Genomic DNA, 20,162 nt, shown 5'->3' on the forward strand with positions numbered 1-20,162 from the left:
TTCTTCTTTATTAGTCTTGCTAGCGGTCTATCAATTTTGTAGATCTTTTCAAAACACCAGCTCCTGGATTCATTGATTTTTTTGGAGGGTTTTTTGTGTCTCTATCCCCTTCAGTTCAGCTCTGATCTTAGTTATTTCTTGCCTTCTGCTAGCTTTTGAATGTGTTTGCTCTTGCTTCTCTAGTTCTTTTAACTGTGATATTAGAGTGTCAATTTTAGATCTTTCCAGTTTTCTCTTGTGGGCATTTAGTGCTATAAATTTCCCTCTACACATTCCTTTAAATGTGTACCAAAGATTTTGATATATTGTATCTTTGTTCTCATTGGTTTCAAAGAACACCTCTGAAAATTCAGTGTTTCAAACACTCTTCTTGAAAACTTCAAAAATTTCTGGCTGATTTCCCGATATCATTGGTTTTACTTTTTGTAATAAATCTGCTGAAAATTTCACACTAGCAGATAGGAAAACTGTCCGCTCTTCCATTTTCTTGCTGTCCATTTGTCCCTGCATTAGTGGTATTACCTTTGATCTGTGATTTCTTTGCAAGAACTTTCCTAGGCTTCTTAGCTTCTAACTCAAGAGTCACCACTTCAAACACTTACAAGTTAGGCAGTAAGGCAACACAACACCAGATACCCAACAATAAACATGTAAATGATATGTTAGAGAGTAGCCAGGAGGTAAGGTGGAAAGGGCATGCCACCCAAAAACTTTTTCCACTCCAGTTGAATGTTGCTATATCACCATGTGGACCCAATGTTGCCAGATATATACATTATTTTTAGAGAAGCTACTAACTGAAATTTGTGTGTGAAATCACTGAATTTTTTACACTGGCAATGAATTCCAAGAATTCAACACTGTGCAGGTCAAATAACATATGACTTCAAGATAAATTCAGCCTGTACACACCAAACTGTCTGAGTCAAACTCACTTCTCAGACTGATCCAATATCCAGTCCATAATGGAGCATCTTTGTTTTTGTTCAAACTGTTTCTGAATAAAGCAGATAATTCATTCAATCTGCTATTCACTGGACTAGACAGTAACTTTTAATAAACAAAAACTGTATGATTGCAAAAATGTGGGCCATTTTCTCTCATTTTGCTGAATGCTATTAGTAAGTTAAAAACAAGATTCACTGAAGATCTCTCTCTCAGAATTGTGGGGAAAAGCACTATCTTCTAAGCCTCAGTTTCCTTATCTACAAAACTTAGGGATTTAGATTAGTTGATTCCAAGATTCCTTCCAGTTTTTAAATCCCAATAGAAAGAGCTTCCACAGACCAAATTTAGAACAATTTGAGACTCAAAGGGGACAAAAGGATAACTGATCGAAACACATTAACAAATTTGTAAGTCCATACCATCAGTGAGAGAAAAAAGGAAATTTTTTAAAAATCTTATTTGCTATCATTAGAGGATAAGTTATTATTAAAATTAGTAAAGAAAAGGAATTAAGCATTTGGTCCTACCTTTTCAATAGTAACCATAGTTCAGGATAACCAGACAGCAGAAATTGATGATGAAAAGCTCTTCTTTACAGGAGAATGCTAACTTATAAATAAAGGGGGAATATCTGAGTTAGCAAACTGCCATTTTGAAATCCTTAATAATATTACTGATTTGTCAAGAATTCTCCATGGATACTAAAACCATTAGGCAAAAGGTTGTTAGTGAAAACAAATATCCATATAGTAGTAACAGCTCACTTATTACTTGCTAAGAACAAAGGGGAAACTGTACATTTACAATAGAAAAATTACCTAAATCCAATGTTGGCATCAGTAACAGTGGGAAGCCAGACACATTATATGCCCCCTACTATTATGCAGCACAAATAAACCAGCATCACTCCATAATGTATTTTTGCCGGAAATATTTATATCTAACTTCCAGACTGTAGGAATTATGGAAGATACAGAAACAAGTTAAATAAAGCCCTGGGAATGTAATCAGGTAAATCCAGATGTGAGATACTCTACAACGGGCATGATCTCTTCAGAAAGTCACTGTTGTTAAAAAGTGAGGGGGAGGAATTAAAGAGATATTTCATAGACATAACTAAATGTAATATGTAGTCTTTGATCAGATCCTGGTTCAAAAATATCTATAAAAACATTTTGTAGGCAATTGGAGTAATTTAAATATGGGCTAGCATTAGAAGACATTAGGAAATTACTGTTATTTTTGTTAGATTTGCTAAAACGGCATCATGGCTATTTAGGAGAATGTCCTTATGCTAAAGTATTGAGGGGTGAATTGTCACAATGTCTGTAATTTACTTTGAAATAGTTCGGAAATAAAAAATATACATACAGGTGACATAAATACATTAAAGTGAATCAATCTGCAATTGAGTCATTCATACTTGAAATAATGATCTTTTTCACAGAAGGAGACTGGAGTCCACACTTAGAACATAATTATGTTTCAATGTTGAACTACTGTGCATGTATGTGCCCTTGCAATACAATTAGACCTTCAATAGTATATTAATGTGTTTTTTAAAAGTTCAATGTGAAAAATAACCAATCTTCCTTCCAAACTGTAGGAAGTCTGAGGCAGACTAGTTGCCTCCCTATATCCATTCCCCTTAGTACTAGAACACTGATCTTGTTCAGGGTACTAATGTATCCAGGTAAAATACTACATTTATCTTGAAGAGAGTGGAGCAAACAACCTGCGAGCAGAAATCATTGTATGGAACTATCACACAAGTTCTTAAATGAAGCTGAGTCAACTGGAAAGTATACCCAATCCTGTTTCTCCCCACCTGGAATATCAGCATGATAGCTGGGGCTGAAGCAGCCATCTTGAGTCCAAGAGAATTGCAAAGACTTCTGCCCTGACATTTTGAGCCACTGAACTAACGGCCACAAACATCTTGTTCCATTTGCCAACTTTCTGTTAGAGGGAGAACAAAAACTCCAAGTTTAATTACTGCAGTTGTCTCTCTTACTCCAGTTGATATAGCAGAGGTCAGGGGAAAGAAATGTAGTGGTGCCTATAATAAAACGGAATTCTTCTTTATGAAATGCATCACTTATGAAATAACACAAAACGGAAATGCAGAGATGTGAAAAAAATAATAATTGTGGGTATATGGTGACCTGAAGGCAGCACCTTTCCCCTTCACCCTCAAACCTAAGTTACTTTCTTCTCTTGAGCAAAACAACTACTACTAGCATCTGTGGGCAGATGGGTGCAAGTGAAGCCTTAGGTTCTGACAGACAACTGGTGCGAGGTGTTCTCTCCAGTGGACTTGCTAATAAAGTAGAAGACAGCAGAGTAACCAGGGACAAGGGCTGAAAACCAGGGAATCCCAAAAAGAATTTGAAAGTCAGAGATGGAGGGGGCCACAACCCACACATTTTTCCTGCTCTTGATGCCCAGGAAAGTACAAGGAGACCAGAAAGCTGACTGACAGGGAACTGACAGCCTATCTGCCAGTGCAGGCCCACTGAAGAGAGACCCATTTGCCTTCCACCACCTGCAGGACTGAAGCCACAGAGGACTATTCAGTAACCAGTCTTGAGCTCCAGTGAGTTAACCAAGGGATACAGCCCATACAAAGGAGCAAAGCTGCTAGAAAGAGGAAGATAAGGCAGAAAAATGAGACCCACGCTCTGTGTTCTACAGCAGACAGAATACCTCAACTAAAGGGAATACCTGAATTACCTAAGAAAATTTAAGGAGATTGAAATACAGCACTAGGAAAAAAAAAAAAAAAAAACTTTTAAGAGTTAAAAACCATTAACTTAAAGATATTTATCTTTAGAGAATGAATTGAAAGAAAGTGACAAGAATCAAATTCAAAAAAAAATTCTCAAGTGAAAACTATGGACAGATAAAAATATATTTATAATCAAATTCAAAAACAAAACCTCAAGTGAAAACCATGGACAGATAAAAATATGATATTTAGAGAATAGATCCAGGAAACCTTACATATAAAAACATAACTCCAGAGTATTTTTTTAAAGGGATGAGAAGTGTATTAGTCTATTCTCACACTGCTATAAAGAACTTCCCTAAGTCTGGGTAATTTATAAAGGAAAGAGGTTTAATTGGCTCACAGTTCCACATTGCTGAGGGAGGCCTCAGGAAACTTAGAATCATGGCGGAAGGCAAAGGAGAAGCAGGCACCTTCTTCACAGGGCTGCAGGACAGAGTGAGTGCAAGCAGGGGAAATGCTTTGTATCAACTGCATTGTATCAAAAAGACACCTGCACAAGTAGTTTATCACAGCCCAATTCTACAATTATAAAGATATAGAATCAACCTAAGTGCCCATCAGCCTATGAGTTGATAAAAGAAAATGTGGTGTGTATACACAATGGAATACTACTCAGCCATAAAAAAAATAACAAAATAATGTCTCTGGCAGCAGCTTGGATCTAGCTGGAGGGCATTATTCTAAGTGAAGTAACTCAGGAATGGAAAGTCAAATACCGTATGTTCTCACTTCCAAATGGGAGCTAAGCTGTGGGTACACAAAGGCATACAGAGTGGTATAATGAACACTGGACATTCAGAAGAGATAGGCTAGGAGGGGTATCCAAACTCCATATTGGATATAATATACATTACTCAGTGAGGGGTACACCAAAATCTCAAACTTCACCACTATACAATTCATCCATGTAACCAAAAACCATTTGTACCCCTAAAGCTATTGAAATAAAAAATACATAAAAGTTCAGTTTCCACCAAGAATGTTAGTAGGAGTATCACTACTAACCTAACAATGAGAATGATAAAGTGCAAAATCATAACTTTTCTTAAGGAGAGCACTAGCTTACCTGTGGCCAGTGTCCTCCTCTATCCACCATCCAAACAAGTAAAAAATCAACTAGCATTTTAACCACTTGCTAAAGGAGGAATGTGAGACAGCATGAAGGTATAGAACTATGGCAAGCCCCAGACCCAAGGGATGCTCACAGGCATGCTCACATTCTTTTCCAAGGACCTCCGCATGTGAGAGAGGTTTGGGAACAGATGGGAAAACAAAGAGAGACTTCCTCAGTGGTGCTGGCATGCAAGAGCGGAACAGCAGCTGCTGCAAGAATGGCATGACAGTGTACACCTCCTGTCCTGACCCTTTTCTCATATCAGAAGAAAGCCTTTAGCTACTGCAAGAAAAGCAGCAAACTATGTCATCCCCAGGATGACCCCAGTAAAGATCCACCGCTGCAGGGAGAAGGGCAGGAAACAGTACAGGCTCAAGCACTTAGACCACAGCCATCAAAGGACCCCTACCACTGGGGAAGGGACAAGAAATATTCACCCACAAAAGACCAACCACTGACACAAGGCAAAAGATTAGCTCTCCTGGGGAAGAGGAACAGGCATATTGAGAAAGCCCAACTCCCAGGGCCCAGGCAGAGAAAGGCTACATAAGAGGGAGAATGGAACAAGACAACAGAAACCCTTCTCCCATACCCCTCACCATCAGCTCACCCCACACCAAAAAATAACACAGCGAAGTCCATTGTGGGAAGAACAACAACAGCAGGGCAGAAGGGCAGATAAAGGCTGAGAAAATTCATTGCCAGAAGACAAGTGATATAAGAAATGTTAAATGAAGTTCTTCAGCATTCAGAATATGATACCAGACAGAAACTTAGTTCAAAATAAATAAATGGGCCAGGCACGGTGGTTCACCCCTGTAATCCCAGCACTTTGGGAGGCCGAGGTGGGCAAATCACTTGAGGTCAGGAGTTCAAGATCAGCCTGGCCAACATGATAAAACCCTACTAAAAATACAAAAATTAGCCAGGTGTGGTGGTAGGCGCCTATAATCACAGCTACTCAGGAGGCTGAGGCAGGAGAATAGCTTGAACGTGGGAGACAAAGGTTGCAGTGAGCTGAGATCACGCCTCTGCACTTTAGTCTGGACAACAGAGCAAGACTCTGTCAAATAAATAAATAAATGTAATGGTAAAAAGTAAAGGTACATAACAAAGACAATTTGTCTTCATTTTAATTGCCCTAAAAGATCACTGATGATCTAAAGAAACAAGAGTAAAAATGTACTGTAAGATTTATAACATGTAACATAAAATGTGTGACATTTTAAAGAATGGGAAGGAGGAACTGCATTATACAATTGTATCTCACTTTCACATATCCCTTTGCTGTCTAACAGACATCTCAAAAACAACATGTCTTAAACTGAACCCCTGATCTGCCCTCTTCAAACCTGCTCTGTCCACAACCTTCCCCATCTCAGTTGCTGGCCGACAATCCAATCCTTCCAATTCCTCAGGCTAAAATCCTTGGAATCATCCTGAATCCTTCCCATTCTTTCACACTTCACATCCAATCCTATCAGCATATTCTATTACCCCTACACTACCAAAGTAGCCACTATCTTGGTCGAAACTGTCATCACCTCTCACATGGATTACTGCAGTAGAATCCTAACTCTCCCAGTTCACACACTTGTCCTGTGGCAAACTATTCTCAACAGAACAGCCAGAGTCATGTTTGATAAACGGGCAAACTATTCTCAACAGAACAGCCAGAGGCATGCTTGATAAACCTATGTCACTCCTTTGCTCAAAACTCAGCAGTGCCTTCTCCTTTCACTCAAAGTAAAAGCCAAAGGCTTTGCAGTGGCCTAAAGGGCTCTAAGCAGTGGATCTTCCCCTAATACTCATCCCTTCACTAGCCCTCTGACCTCCTCAACTACTTGCCCACTTGTTCACTCCATTCCAGCCACACTGACCACCTTGTTCTTGGACCGCAACAGGCAAACTCCCGTCTTAGGTCCTTTACTGTAGCTGCCCCTTCTGCACTTAGAATGCTCTTCCCGCAGATATGTTTGGCTAATTTCCTACCACCCTTCAAATAATTGCCCAAATCTCTCCAGTTTAGTGAGGATTAACTGACCCATCTAATATGTATAACATCCCACACATATACCCACACACCTTTTCTGCCAAGTCAACCATACCTAGCTCTTTTTCTTTTTTCTATAATGCTTATCATATTTAACATAGTATAAAAGTTGGGTCTGATAGGTCTGTTATTTTGTGTCTTCCCTTATTGGAATGCAAGCTCCCCAAGGGCCAGAATACCGATTTTCTTCACTATTGTACCCCAAAGTGAATAGTATAGGTCTTGGCATATACAGTGATAAAGATTTGTTAAATGAATGTGTAAAACAAGACCTAAATAAATACAAATTACAGCATATCCACAGCATAGACTATATTCAGACATTTAAAAAAACAGAGCCAAGGTAGGTAACTTAAAGGAATTTCCACAAGATACCATAGAATGAAAAATGTGAGATGATGAAGTGAGTTTATTCTTTTCTTATTTTTGTAAACTCATGTTTTTTTAAAAGTGTGCATGTGTTTGTATATTTGTGAATATAGCATTTCATCACAATAGAGAAAAAAACATTTTTAAGGAAAAGGGTATATGGAATGACCTGAGTTCAAATTTTCATTAATCCACTTATGACTGATATAACCTTCCTCAACATCAGCTCTCTCATCTATAAAACAGGGATACTAACAGCCCCTTTGCAGGCTTACTGCAGGACTTCACTAAAAACTGTGTAAAGCATCTAGTGACCGTTGTCTCTGTCACTCACTCTTCTGCCACTAGTAACTAAAACAGTGCCTAAAAACTGCCATAGTTCAATAAATATTTGTTGAATTAATTGTAGCTGCCATTATCACACACACTATATATATACACACACACACATATATATAGTTTTGGAGAAAATGTTAGAGTAGTTACATAATTTAAAAAAATGTTTAACAACACCAGGAAATACAAAGCTGCCTTGAGTCACTATGGAGAAGTGTGAATGTGTGAAAACAGGGAAGAGACAGCATATATGGCAGGCTTCATGATTACATTTCTTCAATAATGTTTCCAGATAAGTTATCATCAGCCACCAGGAAACGTAAGCAAACATTGGCTGGCAGATTTTTAGCCCTAGGCTACAAATCTATGTTTCTTCAGACAAGTCACCTTCTATGCTGATCAACACAACACCTCATCCCACAAAGTCTGGTCTTCCTGTATTAACATTTATGCATGGTGATTTTTCCTCTACAGGCTTTTATTTACTTATCTGTTTCAGCTTTTTTCTCTCTTTGATATTTTTTTAAACTTTGTAAAATTTGACTTTTGTTTTAAAATCTTACTGTATTTTTACAAACTCACCTTTAAGCCTTTACTTCAGATATTGATTGATTGATTGATTGATTGATTGATTTTTACTTAGGATTTTACCTCACCAAATGATCTTAGTATAAATGCCTCAGTGAGAATCAAGGTGTGTGTCTTTGTTTGGAAAGGAGGGAGTTGGAACTGTGGGAGGCATAGGAATCTGAGAGGTAACTGTGAGCTCTAAGACTCCCTACAACTCTCTGGGCTTCAGTGTTCTCACCTGTAAAAGGAGGATGTGCCAATTAGATGACGTCTGTTAACTTAGCAAAAAATTACAAGATATAATTTTAGAAAAGGAGAGGTGGAGACAATACTTTATTTCTCCTAAAAGGTTACAGCCTGCCAAGTGGCCATCCCACAGGCTGGGAAGCATGCCTCTGGCCAAAGTCCAGAGACAGGCACTTTGAAGGAGGAAGAGCTTTACACTGAACAGGTTGGCTCTCTGCACTTGTCTTCCCAGAGAATCTCCTGGCTGGCTCAGCGACTTCAGCTCTCTGCTCAGATGTCATTTCCTCTGAGAAGCCTTCCCTGCTGGCCCTCCTAAAGTAGACCCACCCCTCATTTACTCTTTAATGCCTCATCCTGTTTATTTCCTGCAATTAATTTAACACATGCCTCAATCATTTTGGTAATTTTCCATTTTCTACTTGTTTACTGCCTATCTCCCCACACAAGAAAGCAAGCTCCTTGACAAAAAAGATCTTGTCTGTCTTGCTCACCTGTGTATCCCCATGGCCTTGTACAGTACCTGCCACATATGAATGATTAAATGACGGAAAGTCAGAGAAGAAAAACCTACATCCTAAAATATCTAAAGAGAAAGAAAGCTGCAAGTAGTATATTTCCACCTTAATCTTTCCCTTAAAATCACATAATCTGAGAGCTTGAAATAACCTTTCCACTTCGCAGTTTCAGGCACAATGTCAAAAAGACCACCCACTGGTGGCCAATCATATAAGCAAGCTAGAAAAAAAATGGTCGTGAAACAAAAAATGTAATGTAGTAAGGTGTTTGCTTAACTTTAAATTTTTATTGGATGTATACTTAATTTATGAGTTTTGAGTAACTAATATTAATTTTAATCTGCATAATACTTTGCAACCTAAAATGCCACATTTTCACTGAAGCATTCAACTGTGCTCCTGAGAAAACACAGCAAGCATTAGACAGGGTCTGGCACACAGCATGCAAAAAGTTTCAATTTTATTATTTTTCCTTATTCTGATTATTAGCAAATCACAATGTGTAAAAGTGTGAATGAACTCAGGTCTCCTTTTTCTTCTCAAAAGCTTTCTAACTGACTCTTTTCCATTTCTTGAATTGTCACTATACAGATTTTTATACTGGGAAAAGAAAATTAGAGGCAACAGACCAGCAAAAAAGGATAATTGCCAAGGAAAAATCTAGTAGGACTAAGGTAAAGCCAGGGAATTAGGTGATTCTGCTGCAAAGACACCACCACTCTAGGAAGCACTGCACAAAAAGGGGTAGGACTAGAGAAGGATTAAGGGGTCCCACCAGCAAGAAAATCCCATCTCAACCTGGTGAATGTAATGTGGGTGGGGTTTCTAGTAAGATTTCCCAACCTCAGTCTGGATTAGATTCTTTGAATTTGAAATCAACAGATGGCTTGAATTGCAATCACTTTCTAAAACAGTGTTATACAAGCAGATGTGTTATAAAAGTGTGGCAAAACATCTGTAATTTCCAACACATGTATTAAAAGTGGTATCTTCTAAAGTTTGTTTAGAATAGAGAGCATGAAAACTTTTAAGTAAGGTCCTTAATGTAGCTGCTGATAAATCTCTCTTCTCAGGTCCATTGATTTATGGCCAGAATTAGGTCTAGTACAAGGTAACTTGGAAAATACCTAAGAATTGAGGGACCATTTGCCTTCCACAAGCATGTAAGGGATGCATTGATACTCAGCTGCGGCCTTACAATTCAGCTAAAGTCTGCTATTTGGCTTTAGCCTTGTCTTTGTCCTCAGATTTTAGAAGGAAAAGGAACTGAAGCTTGCTTTAGGGTCAGTTCTGAGATCAACAGACCTGTCCATGACCTTGTGACTGAATATTTTGAGATCATAACTAAATGTCAATAATAGTTTGGATTCATAGCAAACATCTGCATATTCACTTTGAAATATAGAGAAGTATTCTAAATGTGATCTGGATGAAAACCTCTATGTGTTTTATATATTAAAGTTAAACTGGCCAAGAAAAGATAAGTATCATTGCAATAGTAAAGTGATGCAATAATATATGATGATTTTGGAAGCTGTTCATTTCATTGCATGCCCAAAAACAAAATACTTACAAAGAATCAAATATATGAAAAAATAAGCTGAAATTAATACAAATCTCAAAAGATAGGAGGTTGGCCAGCTGTTTCTAAAAACCTATATGGTAATATAAGGAAACAACAAGGATTATGTAACAATTCTAATCTTTGTAGAGTTGTTTGGTATAGTACTATTCATAACATTAAATAAAATGATTTTTAAGAACTGTGTTTAATTTTTAAAGTAATTACATTTAAGCCAGAAACCTTTAAGGAAGGTCTGAGAATTTTTCACATCTTTTAAGAATGAATTAAAAGCAGAATTTGAACTCTGTACAGAAGTCATTTGGTGATGGTTGTATTTGGCCTTCAAAAAATGTTGATTTTAACATTTGGCCATTTGGCAACTATTCAATACATCTCTAATTCAGATAAAGTATTTATTCCTGTTTTTAACATTTGAACATTCTCCCCAACTCCCATTTGAAAAAATAAATGAGTGGTTTATTTTTTCCAATTTTGCCCTGAAGGATGACTGGAGATCACGTTGTCAATGGAGCCCTTTTTTGGAGATTAGTAGCACTTTCTACTACTCTTCACCAGGTCTTTAGGTCAGAGGCTAAGGGGAGCGGGTTAAATGCAGTTGAAAGACACCCTAGTGTCTCTGACTGCATCCTCTGAACCTCTTGTGAACATACCTTACCTGAACAAGCCTGTTGTTGCCCAAACCTCCCTCTTACAAAATATCTACTAAGAAAAGGGGACGAGGGAGGCCAGGACGACTCTAACAAGTTATAATATTATAAGATTAAATCCAAAGAGCTGGACTGTTCCTGTGGCCTCTCTTCCTAGGCCTTTGCTTTCAACATCCAACACTTCCAGGCCCTTCCTGTAGGAACGGAGCAATGTGCTTCCTCTCACCACATGCCTGTAACTTTCTGGCTGGAGAGATCGAACCGATGTTGGACACAAATCCAAAAAAAAATCAGAGAAAAAAGGTACAGACATTCAAAGATTATCTGGTTGGCACCTCCCTGAAGGCACATATAACACATTCCAGGAGGGAAGGAAATGCTGGGTGTATGAATGAGATTCTACGGCCTGTGTGGAGCGGCGCTCTGGGCTGTTCTTCCCATCCCCGCATGGAAAGTTAGGAGTTTCTAGCCACATTAATTCATCCTAAAGGAAAAGAGGCGGCGGCGGCGGAGCACCGTGCGCGCGGGGGAAGACTCCCGCCCACGCGTGCCTTTGCCAACGCAAAGACGCAGCTCACTCCCGTAACCGAGGAAGAGGGAGGCTCCCGCCGCGCTCACTTCCTGCGGGAGAGAGGAAAGACATCTTGCAGCAGGGAGGCCAGTGGCAGTTCCGCCCCTGGACCGGCCGGCAGCGGAGCGCGCCCCGCCGCCACCTACGTGGCGCTGCCTGCTCGGGTGGCGCAGCGAGTAAAGGCCACCCCCGCCGCGCCCCGCGGTCCCCGGCCGTCCAGCGGAACGCCTGGCCCGGCCCGGGCGAGGGGCGACCGGGGTGAAGCCCGCCGCGCCCCGGGCCCTGCGGCAGGGCGACTCCGGGAGGCGCAGGGCGCGCGAGGTGCAGGGGCGCGCAGGCCGCCGCCGGGTCACCCACCTTTCGCACTCTGCGGGCCGTGTAGAGCCCCATCCCGTCCTGAACCCGGGAGGACTTCAGGGAGAACCTGTCCGGCACGTACATGCCCAGCATTTTCCCGGCCGCGGCGGCCACCGCCTCTCTCAACACCGGCGCTCAGCGCCCGGCAGGCGACACATCGAAATTTGGGGTGCCAGGGTAGAGGGGAGAAGCCGGCAGGGAAGGAGGAAATGGAGTTTTCCTCCCAGAATCCCCACCTCCCAGCCGATTCCAGGATCCCCCGCGGCTCAGCCCCTCCTCGTCCCGGGTCGGGCTCGGCCCGGATCCGTTGCTGCCATTCCTGCTGCGGGGGCGCTGGGGGCGCGGGCCTGGGCAGTGCGGGCGCCGGGACGCCGCTCGCTGATTGGCCCGAAGTTGGCTGCTCGGACCCGCGCCCGGGCGCGAAGCCGGTAGCAGGGCTGACCCCGTGGCCTCAAACCCGGAGGCCCACGAGCTACGCGGGCCGTCAGCACCCCTAGCCCAGGCGCGGCGGCGTGCGTTCCCGCCTTTGCCCAGCTCTGGGTGTTCGAACCTTGCCCCGCTGAACCTTTACTCCCGGTAGGGAAGTCTCGCTTGCTTCTCTTCAGATGCAAAACGAAATGGACCTTCGCACAGCTGGGGCATCCTCCAGAACAACTTTATTAAGTTCCTGACTCTGAAAACCAGCTTATTGCCGACTACTGAGAACAAACCCTGCGGTCTAGGAAATTTCCGTGCTTCTCACATTTGAGTTATGCATCTTTGCTGTTTTTCACGTTTGTTGCAGAAGCTAGAACTTAATAAGGGATCGCAAAGTATGTTGATTAACGTACGGAGAAATATGTTGCAAACAATTTAATGTTTAAAGCGCTAGAAACTAGATATGTTATGGTAACATAACCTCTGGGAAGTTCTTATACTTCTCAAGGTACAGTATTCCTGAGACTTCCCTTGCTTGATAATCATTAGACCTATTACGGATTTTCAGACATATGGAAGTGGATTTGTGGGAGACAGGAGGGGACACCCAAACAATAGAATCTGGTGCCACAACAATGAAATAAAGTCACAAGTGTTGTTCTAGTGTTTTTAATAAGCTGTTAGGCTGTGCAGTATGCCCAGGACCTTTAAAAGCCTGTTTCATCCTTCAAGGTGAGCCTGGGGTCATCTACTCATTTCTCTTGATATGGTAATTATCTACTCTAGGGTCTTGTCTTGGAAACCATTTAATGTTGTTAATTGAAGTTCTCATAAACCATTAAAAGCACACACAAAAGTCTGACAAAATTATAGACTACACGGCACACCGCGGAAACGATTCCTGTTCCTGCAAGAAACCCTTGGAACATAAGACAGTTCCCAAGTAGATTTTTTTTTTTTTTTTTTTTTTTAATAGACAGGGCCTAGTTATGTCTCCCAGGCTGATCTTGATCTTGAACTCCTGGGCTCAAGGGATCCTCCAGCGTTGGCCTCCTGAAGTGCTGGGATTACACACTTGAGCTACCAAACCCAGCCCCTATGTAGATTTTGATTCAAGTTTGGAAAAAGATTTAAAAAGCAAGAACAAAAGGCATTATGGAAAAAAAAAAATCATGTAATGTCAATATTCGGAGACTTTAAGGAACATAGTAAATGATTACATGATCCTCTTTCTAAGAAATACAAGTTTAGCTTTCACGGTAGGGAGAGGAACACTTAGCCACTCTGTGAGTTTTTATACCTTTGACTTGCCATAGAAGATCTCTAACTTCTCTAGGGGAAAATAAATCAATAAAAACAAAAACTCTCTTTTGGGGGAATTTGGAGTTCCATGGCCTTGAAACGTAGTAGGTGTTCAGTAAATATGTCTTGAATGAAAGTCACTTCTGAGGGTGACCTGAGATGTTCAAAAATTATATGGTGAGCCTAGAATTTACTTGGCTTTTTGTTGTGCCTCACAAGGAACTGGACTAAGTAGGTTTGCCTGGGGTCGTTTGAACCAGGGCTGAAACCAAGCCAGACCAGATCCACTGAGCCCAGCTGGAACCAGACCACAGTCCAGAAGGTGGCCCTGGCATTTTCCTGGAGCATCCAGCTCTTTGTCAAACACGGGCTTCCAGCCACCCTCAAGCCATACAGGGCTCTCAGTCAAATGCTATGCCACTGTCTCTTTGGGCGTGAGAATTTCCACAGCTTTTGATCACTTGGAGAGGAAAATGTGTTTTTTGGTTTTAGTCTGAATCAATCCTTATTTAGGGATCCTTATTTAGTCATATGTCTCAAATATTGGTATGCATGCTGTCTTTCTGGGGAGCAAGGCTGCAGCCTTGAGAATGCCCCTCTCTGAATGTAGGCATCTTTACTAATTAGAAAATGGTAAAAGTATATAAATAAAATTTTAAAGATAAACCTGAAATCAATAAGATGAGAAACTTTCCAGATATTTTATGAAGCTTGATCAGATATTTTTGTTACAATTGACACACTCAGTATATTTCATTAAAGCATGCAATGTTCTTTTTTATTTATTTAATGGAGTGTTCTGAAGATCTACTAACTAAAACATGGAAACTAGCAATAAAAAGTTCTTAAAATAATAAGTTCCATTACAGCACATAAAAAGGATACCTGTTTGCCAAATCAAAATGCACAATATTGACCGGATATTAGATTTTGAAGCCTATAAGACAGTGGTAGTACAATGAGTCATTTCTCAAAACTTTAAAAGCCAATAAGTGACCTTTCAATATTATCTTTGAAAAACGGGAAATTAAAAGTCTGCTTTATATCAAGAGTTTAAATCCAGTCTTTAAAAAAAAAATAAGAAAATCAAAAAATTGGTATTAAAGTACTACCATGCACCTGATTTACTTATTCTAGAAAATATTGCACTGTCTTGACACACAAGAAATTATTCAAAATACATTGTTCCTTACTTTCAAATTTGCTTTTGGGGGAATTTTCTTCATTGATAAAGCAAGCTCTCGTTATTGCATTTAAACGTCTGTACTTGAGTGGGCCTTGTTTTTAGGGAAGGCTTGAATTATGACTGTATATTAATTAATTATTTTACTATACTGTCAGTATTTACACATACTGTCAAACTCTTTTAATTGTGTCTTAGTTATTGATGACTGATTCCAAGCACCATGGTAGACTAAAAGCCTGATTGATAGAAATAATAATAATAATAACCTGAAACATATTTGTCATCAGTTACCAGAGAACCGGAGGGCTTTTGTAATAATTGAATATAAAACCGAGTTTCCAGAGCAGAAAAGAATAAAGATTTAGTTGGTGTGATTAAAAATAAGTTTGTTAAAATAAAATGCAGAGTAAGGGTGTCAGATTCTTGCTCTTAAAACAGCTATCCTCAGCATTGATTCTACAATAGCAACGGCACCGTGAAAAGATGTCCCCGAAACCTGAAAAAGTGTGAACATTAAATTCTTCTTAATGTCTTGATTTTTAGAAAGGTACCATACGCTTGTATGTAGTACCAAAAAAAATCATAACATTTTTTAACTAGAAGAAAACTGAAGATTATTGTGACTAAATTGAGTAACATTATGCTACAGTTTGGATGCGTCCCTCAAAAGTTAACGTGTAGGAAATTTAATTCCCAAAGAAGCAGTGTTGGGAGGCAAGGCCTAACAAGAGGTGATTGGTCATGAAGGCAGAGCCATCATGAATGAATTAATGTCATTATCACAGGAGAGGGTTAGTTCTCTAGAAAGTGGGTTGTTATAAAAGCAAGCTCAACCCCATTTCCTCTCTGTGTCTCTAGAGCTTGCTTCTGTCTTATGTCCTTCTGTCAAGAAATAACCCTTGTCAGATGCCAGTGGTAGGCTCTTGAACTTCCCAGACACCAGAACCGTGAGCCAAATACTTTTTTTCTTTTTTTCAAGACTAGAAACTAGATCTTGCTGGGTCTCCAGGCTGGAGTGCAGTGGTATAATCATAGCTCTCTGCAGCCTCCAACTCCTGGCTTTCCAGTCTTCCAGCTTCAGTCTCCCAAGTAGCTGGGACTATAGGTGCATATCACTGTGCTCAGCTAATTATTTTATTTTATTTTATTTTATTTTATTTTATTTTATTTTATTTTATTTTATTTTATTGGTATAGATGGAGTCTCTTTGTTTCCCAGGCTGGTCTCAAACCCCTGGCTTAGAGTGATCCTCCAGTCTCAGCCTTCCAAAGTTCTGGGATTATAAGCATGTATCACCATGCCTGGCCTCAAATTTCTTTTCTGTATAATTTAACCAATATGTAGTATTCTGTTATAGGAGAAGAGAACAGACTAAGACAGAAAATTGGTACCAAGAATTGGAGTTATTGCTGTTACAAATACTTGAAATTGTGCAAGCAGCTTTGGAATTGGGTAATGAGTAGAGGCTGCAAGAATTTGGAGTAGCAAACAAGAAAAGGTACATACTGCCATGAACAAAGCATGAAGGACAATTCTGATGAAGGGGAAAAGATCCCAGAATTAGGGAAAGTCTAAATCTTCCTAAAAATTAATTAGGGATTATCACCAGAATGTTGAGAAAAATATGGACAGTAACAGCCATTCTGACAAGTTCCAGAAAAAAATGGGGAACAAGGTATTGGAAACTGGAATAAAGACCATTCTTGTTATAAGATAGCGAAGACCTTGGCTGAATTATGCCCATATACTAAGACTTTATGGAATGCAAAAGTGATGAACTAGGATATATGGTGGAAGAAATATCGAAGCAGTGACCCAATCAGACTTCTGTGTGGCTACTTTTAACTACATACAGTGAGATATGAGAGCAAAGGTTTTAACTAATTAAAAGGGAAAAAGGGTGAAAAGATTTGGAAAATTTGCATCTTGGCCAGATAAAGACTGAAAAAGCCTGCTCAGGAGAGAATACTAAGGGTGTGGCCAGTGACCATTTGTTAAAGAGGTTAATATGAATAAAGAGAGCCAGGTGCTACTCATCAAGATAATGGGAAAAGATCCTGAAAGCATTTCAGAGTTCTTCCAGGCTAACCTTCCCAACACAGATCCAATGCTGTAGGAGGGCAGAATGGTTTTGAGCAATGGGCCCTGGGCACCCTCCATGGGTTTGCCGCCCAGAGCCACCTCAGGCCTCTCCTCTACCCATTTCATTACAGTGTTCCTCAGACACGCTAGGTGTGCCTTGACCTGTCACTCCAGAAGATTCAAGTGGCATATCTTAGCGGCTTCCACATGATGTTAAGTCTGCAGGTGTCCAGAATGCAAGAGCTGTGCGGGCATGGTTTTCTCCATCTAGATTTCAAAGGATGTTGCAGACAGCCTTTGGTGGCCCAGACAGAGACTTATCACAAGGCAGAGCTGCCAAAGAGAGCCCACACCAGGGCAATGCCTAATGAAGCTGTGGCAGTGGGACTGCCACCAAGACCCCAGAGCTATAGAGCTGACATCATCGACCCAAGAGAGCTGAGTCATGGGCTGAGCCCAGCAAAGCTGTGGGGCTGTGGCTAACCAAGGTCATGGTGGCCCAATCCCTACATCAGTGTGCTCAGGACGTGGGACATGGAGTCAAAGGAGATTCTTCTCTGGCTTTATGACATAATGACACAATCTCTGTTGGGTTTTGGACTTACTTGGGACCTCTTATTTCTTCTTGCCTATTATCCCTTTTGGAATGAGAATTTCTGTCTAATGCCTGTCTCACCATTGTATTTTGGAAATAGATTTTACAGGCCCACATCTGGAAGGAATTTGCCTCAAGGTGAATCATGCTGTGAGTCTCATCCATATCTGATTTAGATGAGACTTTGGACTTTAGGTTTTTGAGTTGATGCTGGAATTAGTTAAGGCTTTGGGGGCTACTGGGATGGAGTGAATGTATTTTGCACTGTGAAAATTATATAAATTTGGGGGGCCATGGGTGGGATGCTATGGTTTGAATATTTCATGTGTTGGAAAGTTAATTTTCAATGCAACGATGTTGGCAGGTGGAGCCTAATAAGAGGTGAATTGGGCCATGAGGGCAGATCCCTCATGAATGGATTAATGTCATTATCCTAATAAGTGGGTTACTTTTTCTGAGGGTGAATTATTATAAAAGTGAGTTTGGTCAATTTGCTGTCTGTCTCACATGCTTGCTTTTACCGTCTACCCTTCTACCATGGGACAACCCTCACCAGATGCCAGTGCCAAGCTTAGACTTCCCAGCCTCCAGAATTATGAGCCAAATGAAATTATTTTCATTATAAATTACCTGGGTTACAGCACAAAACATGAACTAAGGCACATTATTTTAAAAAGCTGAAGGATAAATTAGTATCTCACCCAACAGGCAGTGCTATTCATGGAGCAGAGTACGGAAAATTAACAGAAATCCAAAGAAATGTGAAAGAAACCAAGGTTAAGGTTCCAGGTACTGAGTGTCTAGTACATGCCAGAAAGCAGACTAGGTTCTTTGTATCTATTATCTTAAAGCCCTAGCAGCCTTACCAAAGTTCCAACAAGAAGAAAGTGAAAGCTTCCTTTGATGGAGCCTATAGGACAGCTTTGGTGAAGCATATACTCAGCAGGGATTCTAGAAGAAGGTTGTGGTCAGCTGAGAAGTTCCCATGAGATAAGTGCTATCCAATAGAACAAAAATGCCTTAAATATATTTACAGTGGACCCTTGAACAACACAGGGGTTACAGATGCCAACGCCCATGCAGTGAAGAATCTGATTATAACTTTTGACCCTTCAAAACATAATTACTAATAGCCTACTGTTGATCAGAAGCCTTATTAAAAACAATTAAGACATATTTTCTGTGTCATACATGTTATATATTGAATTATTACAATAAAGTAAGATAGATAAAAGAAAATGTTATTAAGGAACAGGAAGAGAAAACATATTTCCATTGGAAGTGGATCATCATAAAGCTCATTTTCATTGCCTTCACATTCAGTAGGCTAAGGAGAAGGAAGAGAAGGGGTTGGTCTTGCTGTCTCAGGGGTGGTAGGAGTGGAAGAAATTCCATGTATATGGACCTATGCAATTCAGACTCATGTTTTTCAAGGATCAGCTGTGTGTCTGTGTGTGTGTGTGTGTGTGTGTGTGTGTGTGTGTGTGTGTGTGAGAGAGAGAGAGAGAGACAAAGAGAGAGAGGGAGAGAGAGGGACTGCCTTTAATATCAGCTTCCAATTAAGACAACTTCTGACCATAGAGCCCTAAAAAATACATTCTTTCAAAACTTATTGTCAGATTTCAGCTAGGACAAATAGCAAATATTTCTAGAAGTATTGAACTCCTTTTTTGTCTTTTTTTTTTTTTTTAAATAAACCAAAGGTATCTCTCAGGTGACTCAGAACTGAAACCAATAAGCCTTTTATGACTTAATAATGGATGCCAAAGATGTCCTCAAAATAAGGTGCAAAAGGATATAACCCTCCCATGATCCAGAACCACTCTCAAAGATAGCCAAAAGAAACAGAGACACATATAACACCCCCACACCCAAGAGCTAACAATAGTCAGTGTATTAGCCAAAAAGGGATGCAATCCACATTTCTGCCTGGCCATATTCTTGGGGCCTCCATCCTGAAGTTGGCTGCCTGCAATGCAAACCCAATAACTCATGCACCTCTGACAGGCAGAAAGTCAAGCCAAGTTTTCAGAGGAAAAAAACAAGACAAATAGGAAAGCAATAGCTGTTTCTGAGAGAGAAAAGACCAGAAACTAATGGGTACCCCAAACCAAAGTTAACCAGAGTCACTATCTCACTATCCAAACAAGCAATTCATCTGCTAATCTAAATTTGGAAAGGAAGGAACGAGGGGAAATTTCTACCTTCATCTCTCAACTAGGCATTTCAGATAGAGATCTGAGAGAGGTGACCTTGGTAAGAATTCGTACCTCTCTCCAGCACTTGTCATTTTTCCCAGGATCTCATCTGCAGGTTCCAGAACCAGTGGTGTCTTGGCCATCTCCTCCTGGCCACCAGAAACTGGGGAATGAAAAATTATGTGTTCCTTGCTCATCCCTGAGGCCCCTATAACAAAAGACCAATTATTAAGAAAGACAGACAAGTTTATTTAATAACTTTTATGTGACACAGGAGACT

General features: G+C 40.3%; 1 protein-coding gene across 6 annotated transcripts in view; it reads right to left on the bottom strand.

Annotated features, from left to right (window-relative positions):
* Positions 1–12,555, bottom strand: part of PRDM5 (PR/SET domain 5) — a 224,299-nt gene extending 211,744 nt beyond the window's left edge. For 3 of the 6 annotated variants that reach the window (XR_005238255.2, XR_005238256.2, XM_037991433.2), the window contains exon 1: positions 12,103–12,555. Coding sequence is in view for 3 of the 6 variants with exons in the window: in XM_037991433.2 (XP_037847361.1) it covers positions 12,103–12,195 (93 nt within the window). In the remaining 3 variants the exon portion in view is untranslated. The remainder of the gene's footprint in view (positions 1–12,102) is intronic. The other 3 variants (XM_037991424.2, XM_007999676.3, XM_007999677.3) reach the window with 3 other exon arrangements.
* Positions 12,556–20,162: the final 7,607 nt, after the last annotated feature.

The sequence above is a fragment of the Chlorocebus sabaeus genome, chromosome 7, assembly GCF_047675955.1.
Source record: "Chlorocebus sabaeus isolate Y175 chromosome 7, mChlSab1.0.hap1, whole genome shotgun sequence".
Lineage (NCBI taxonomy): Eukaryota > Metazoa > Chordata > Mammalia > Primates > Cercopithecidae > Chlorocebus > Chlorocebus sabaeus.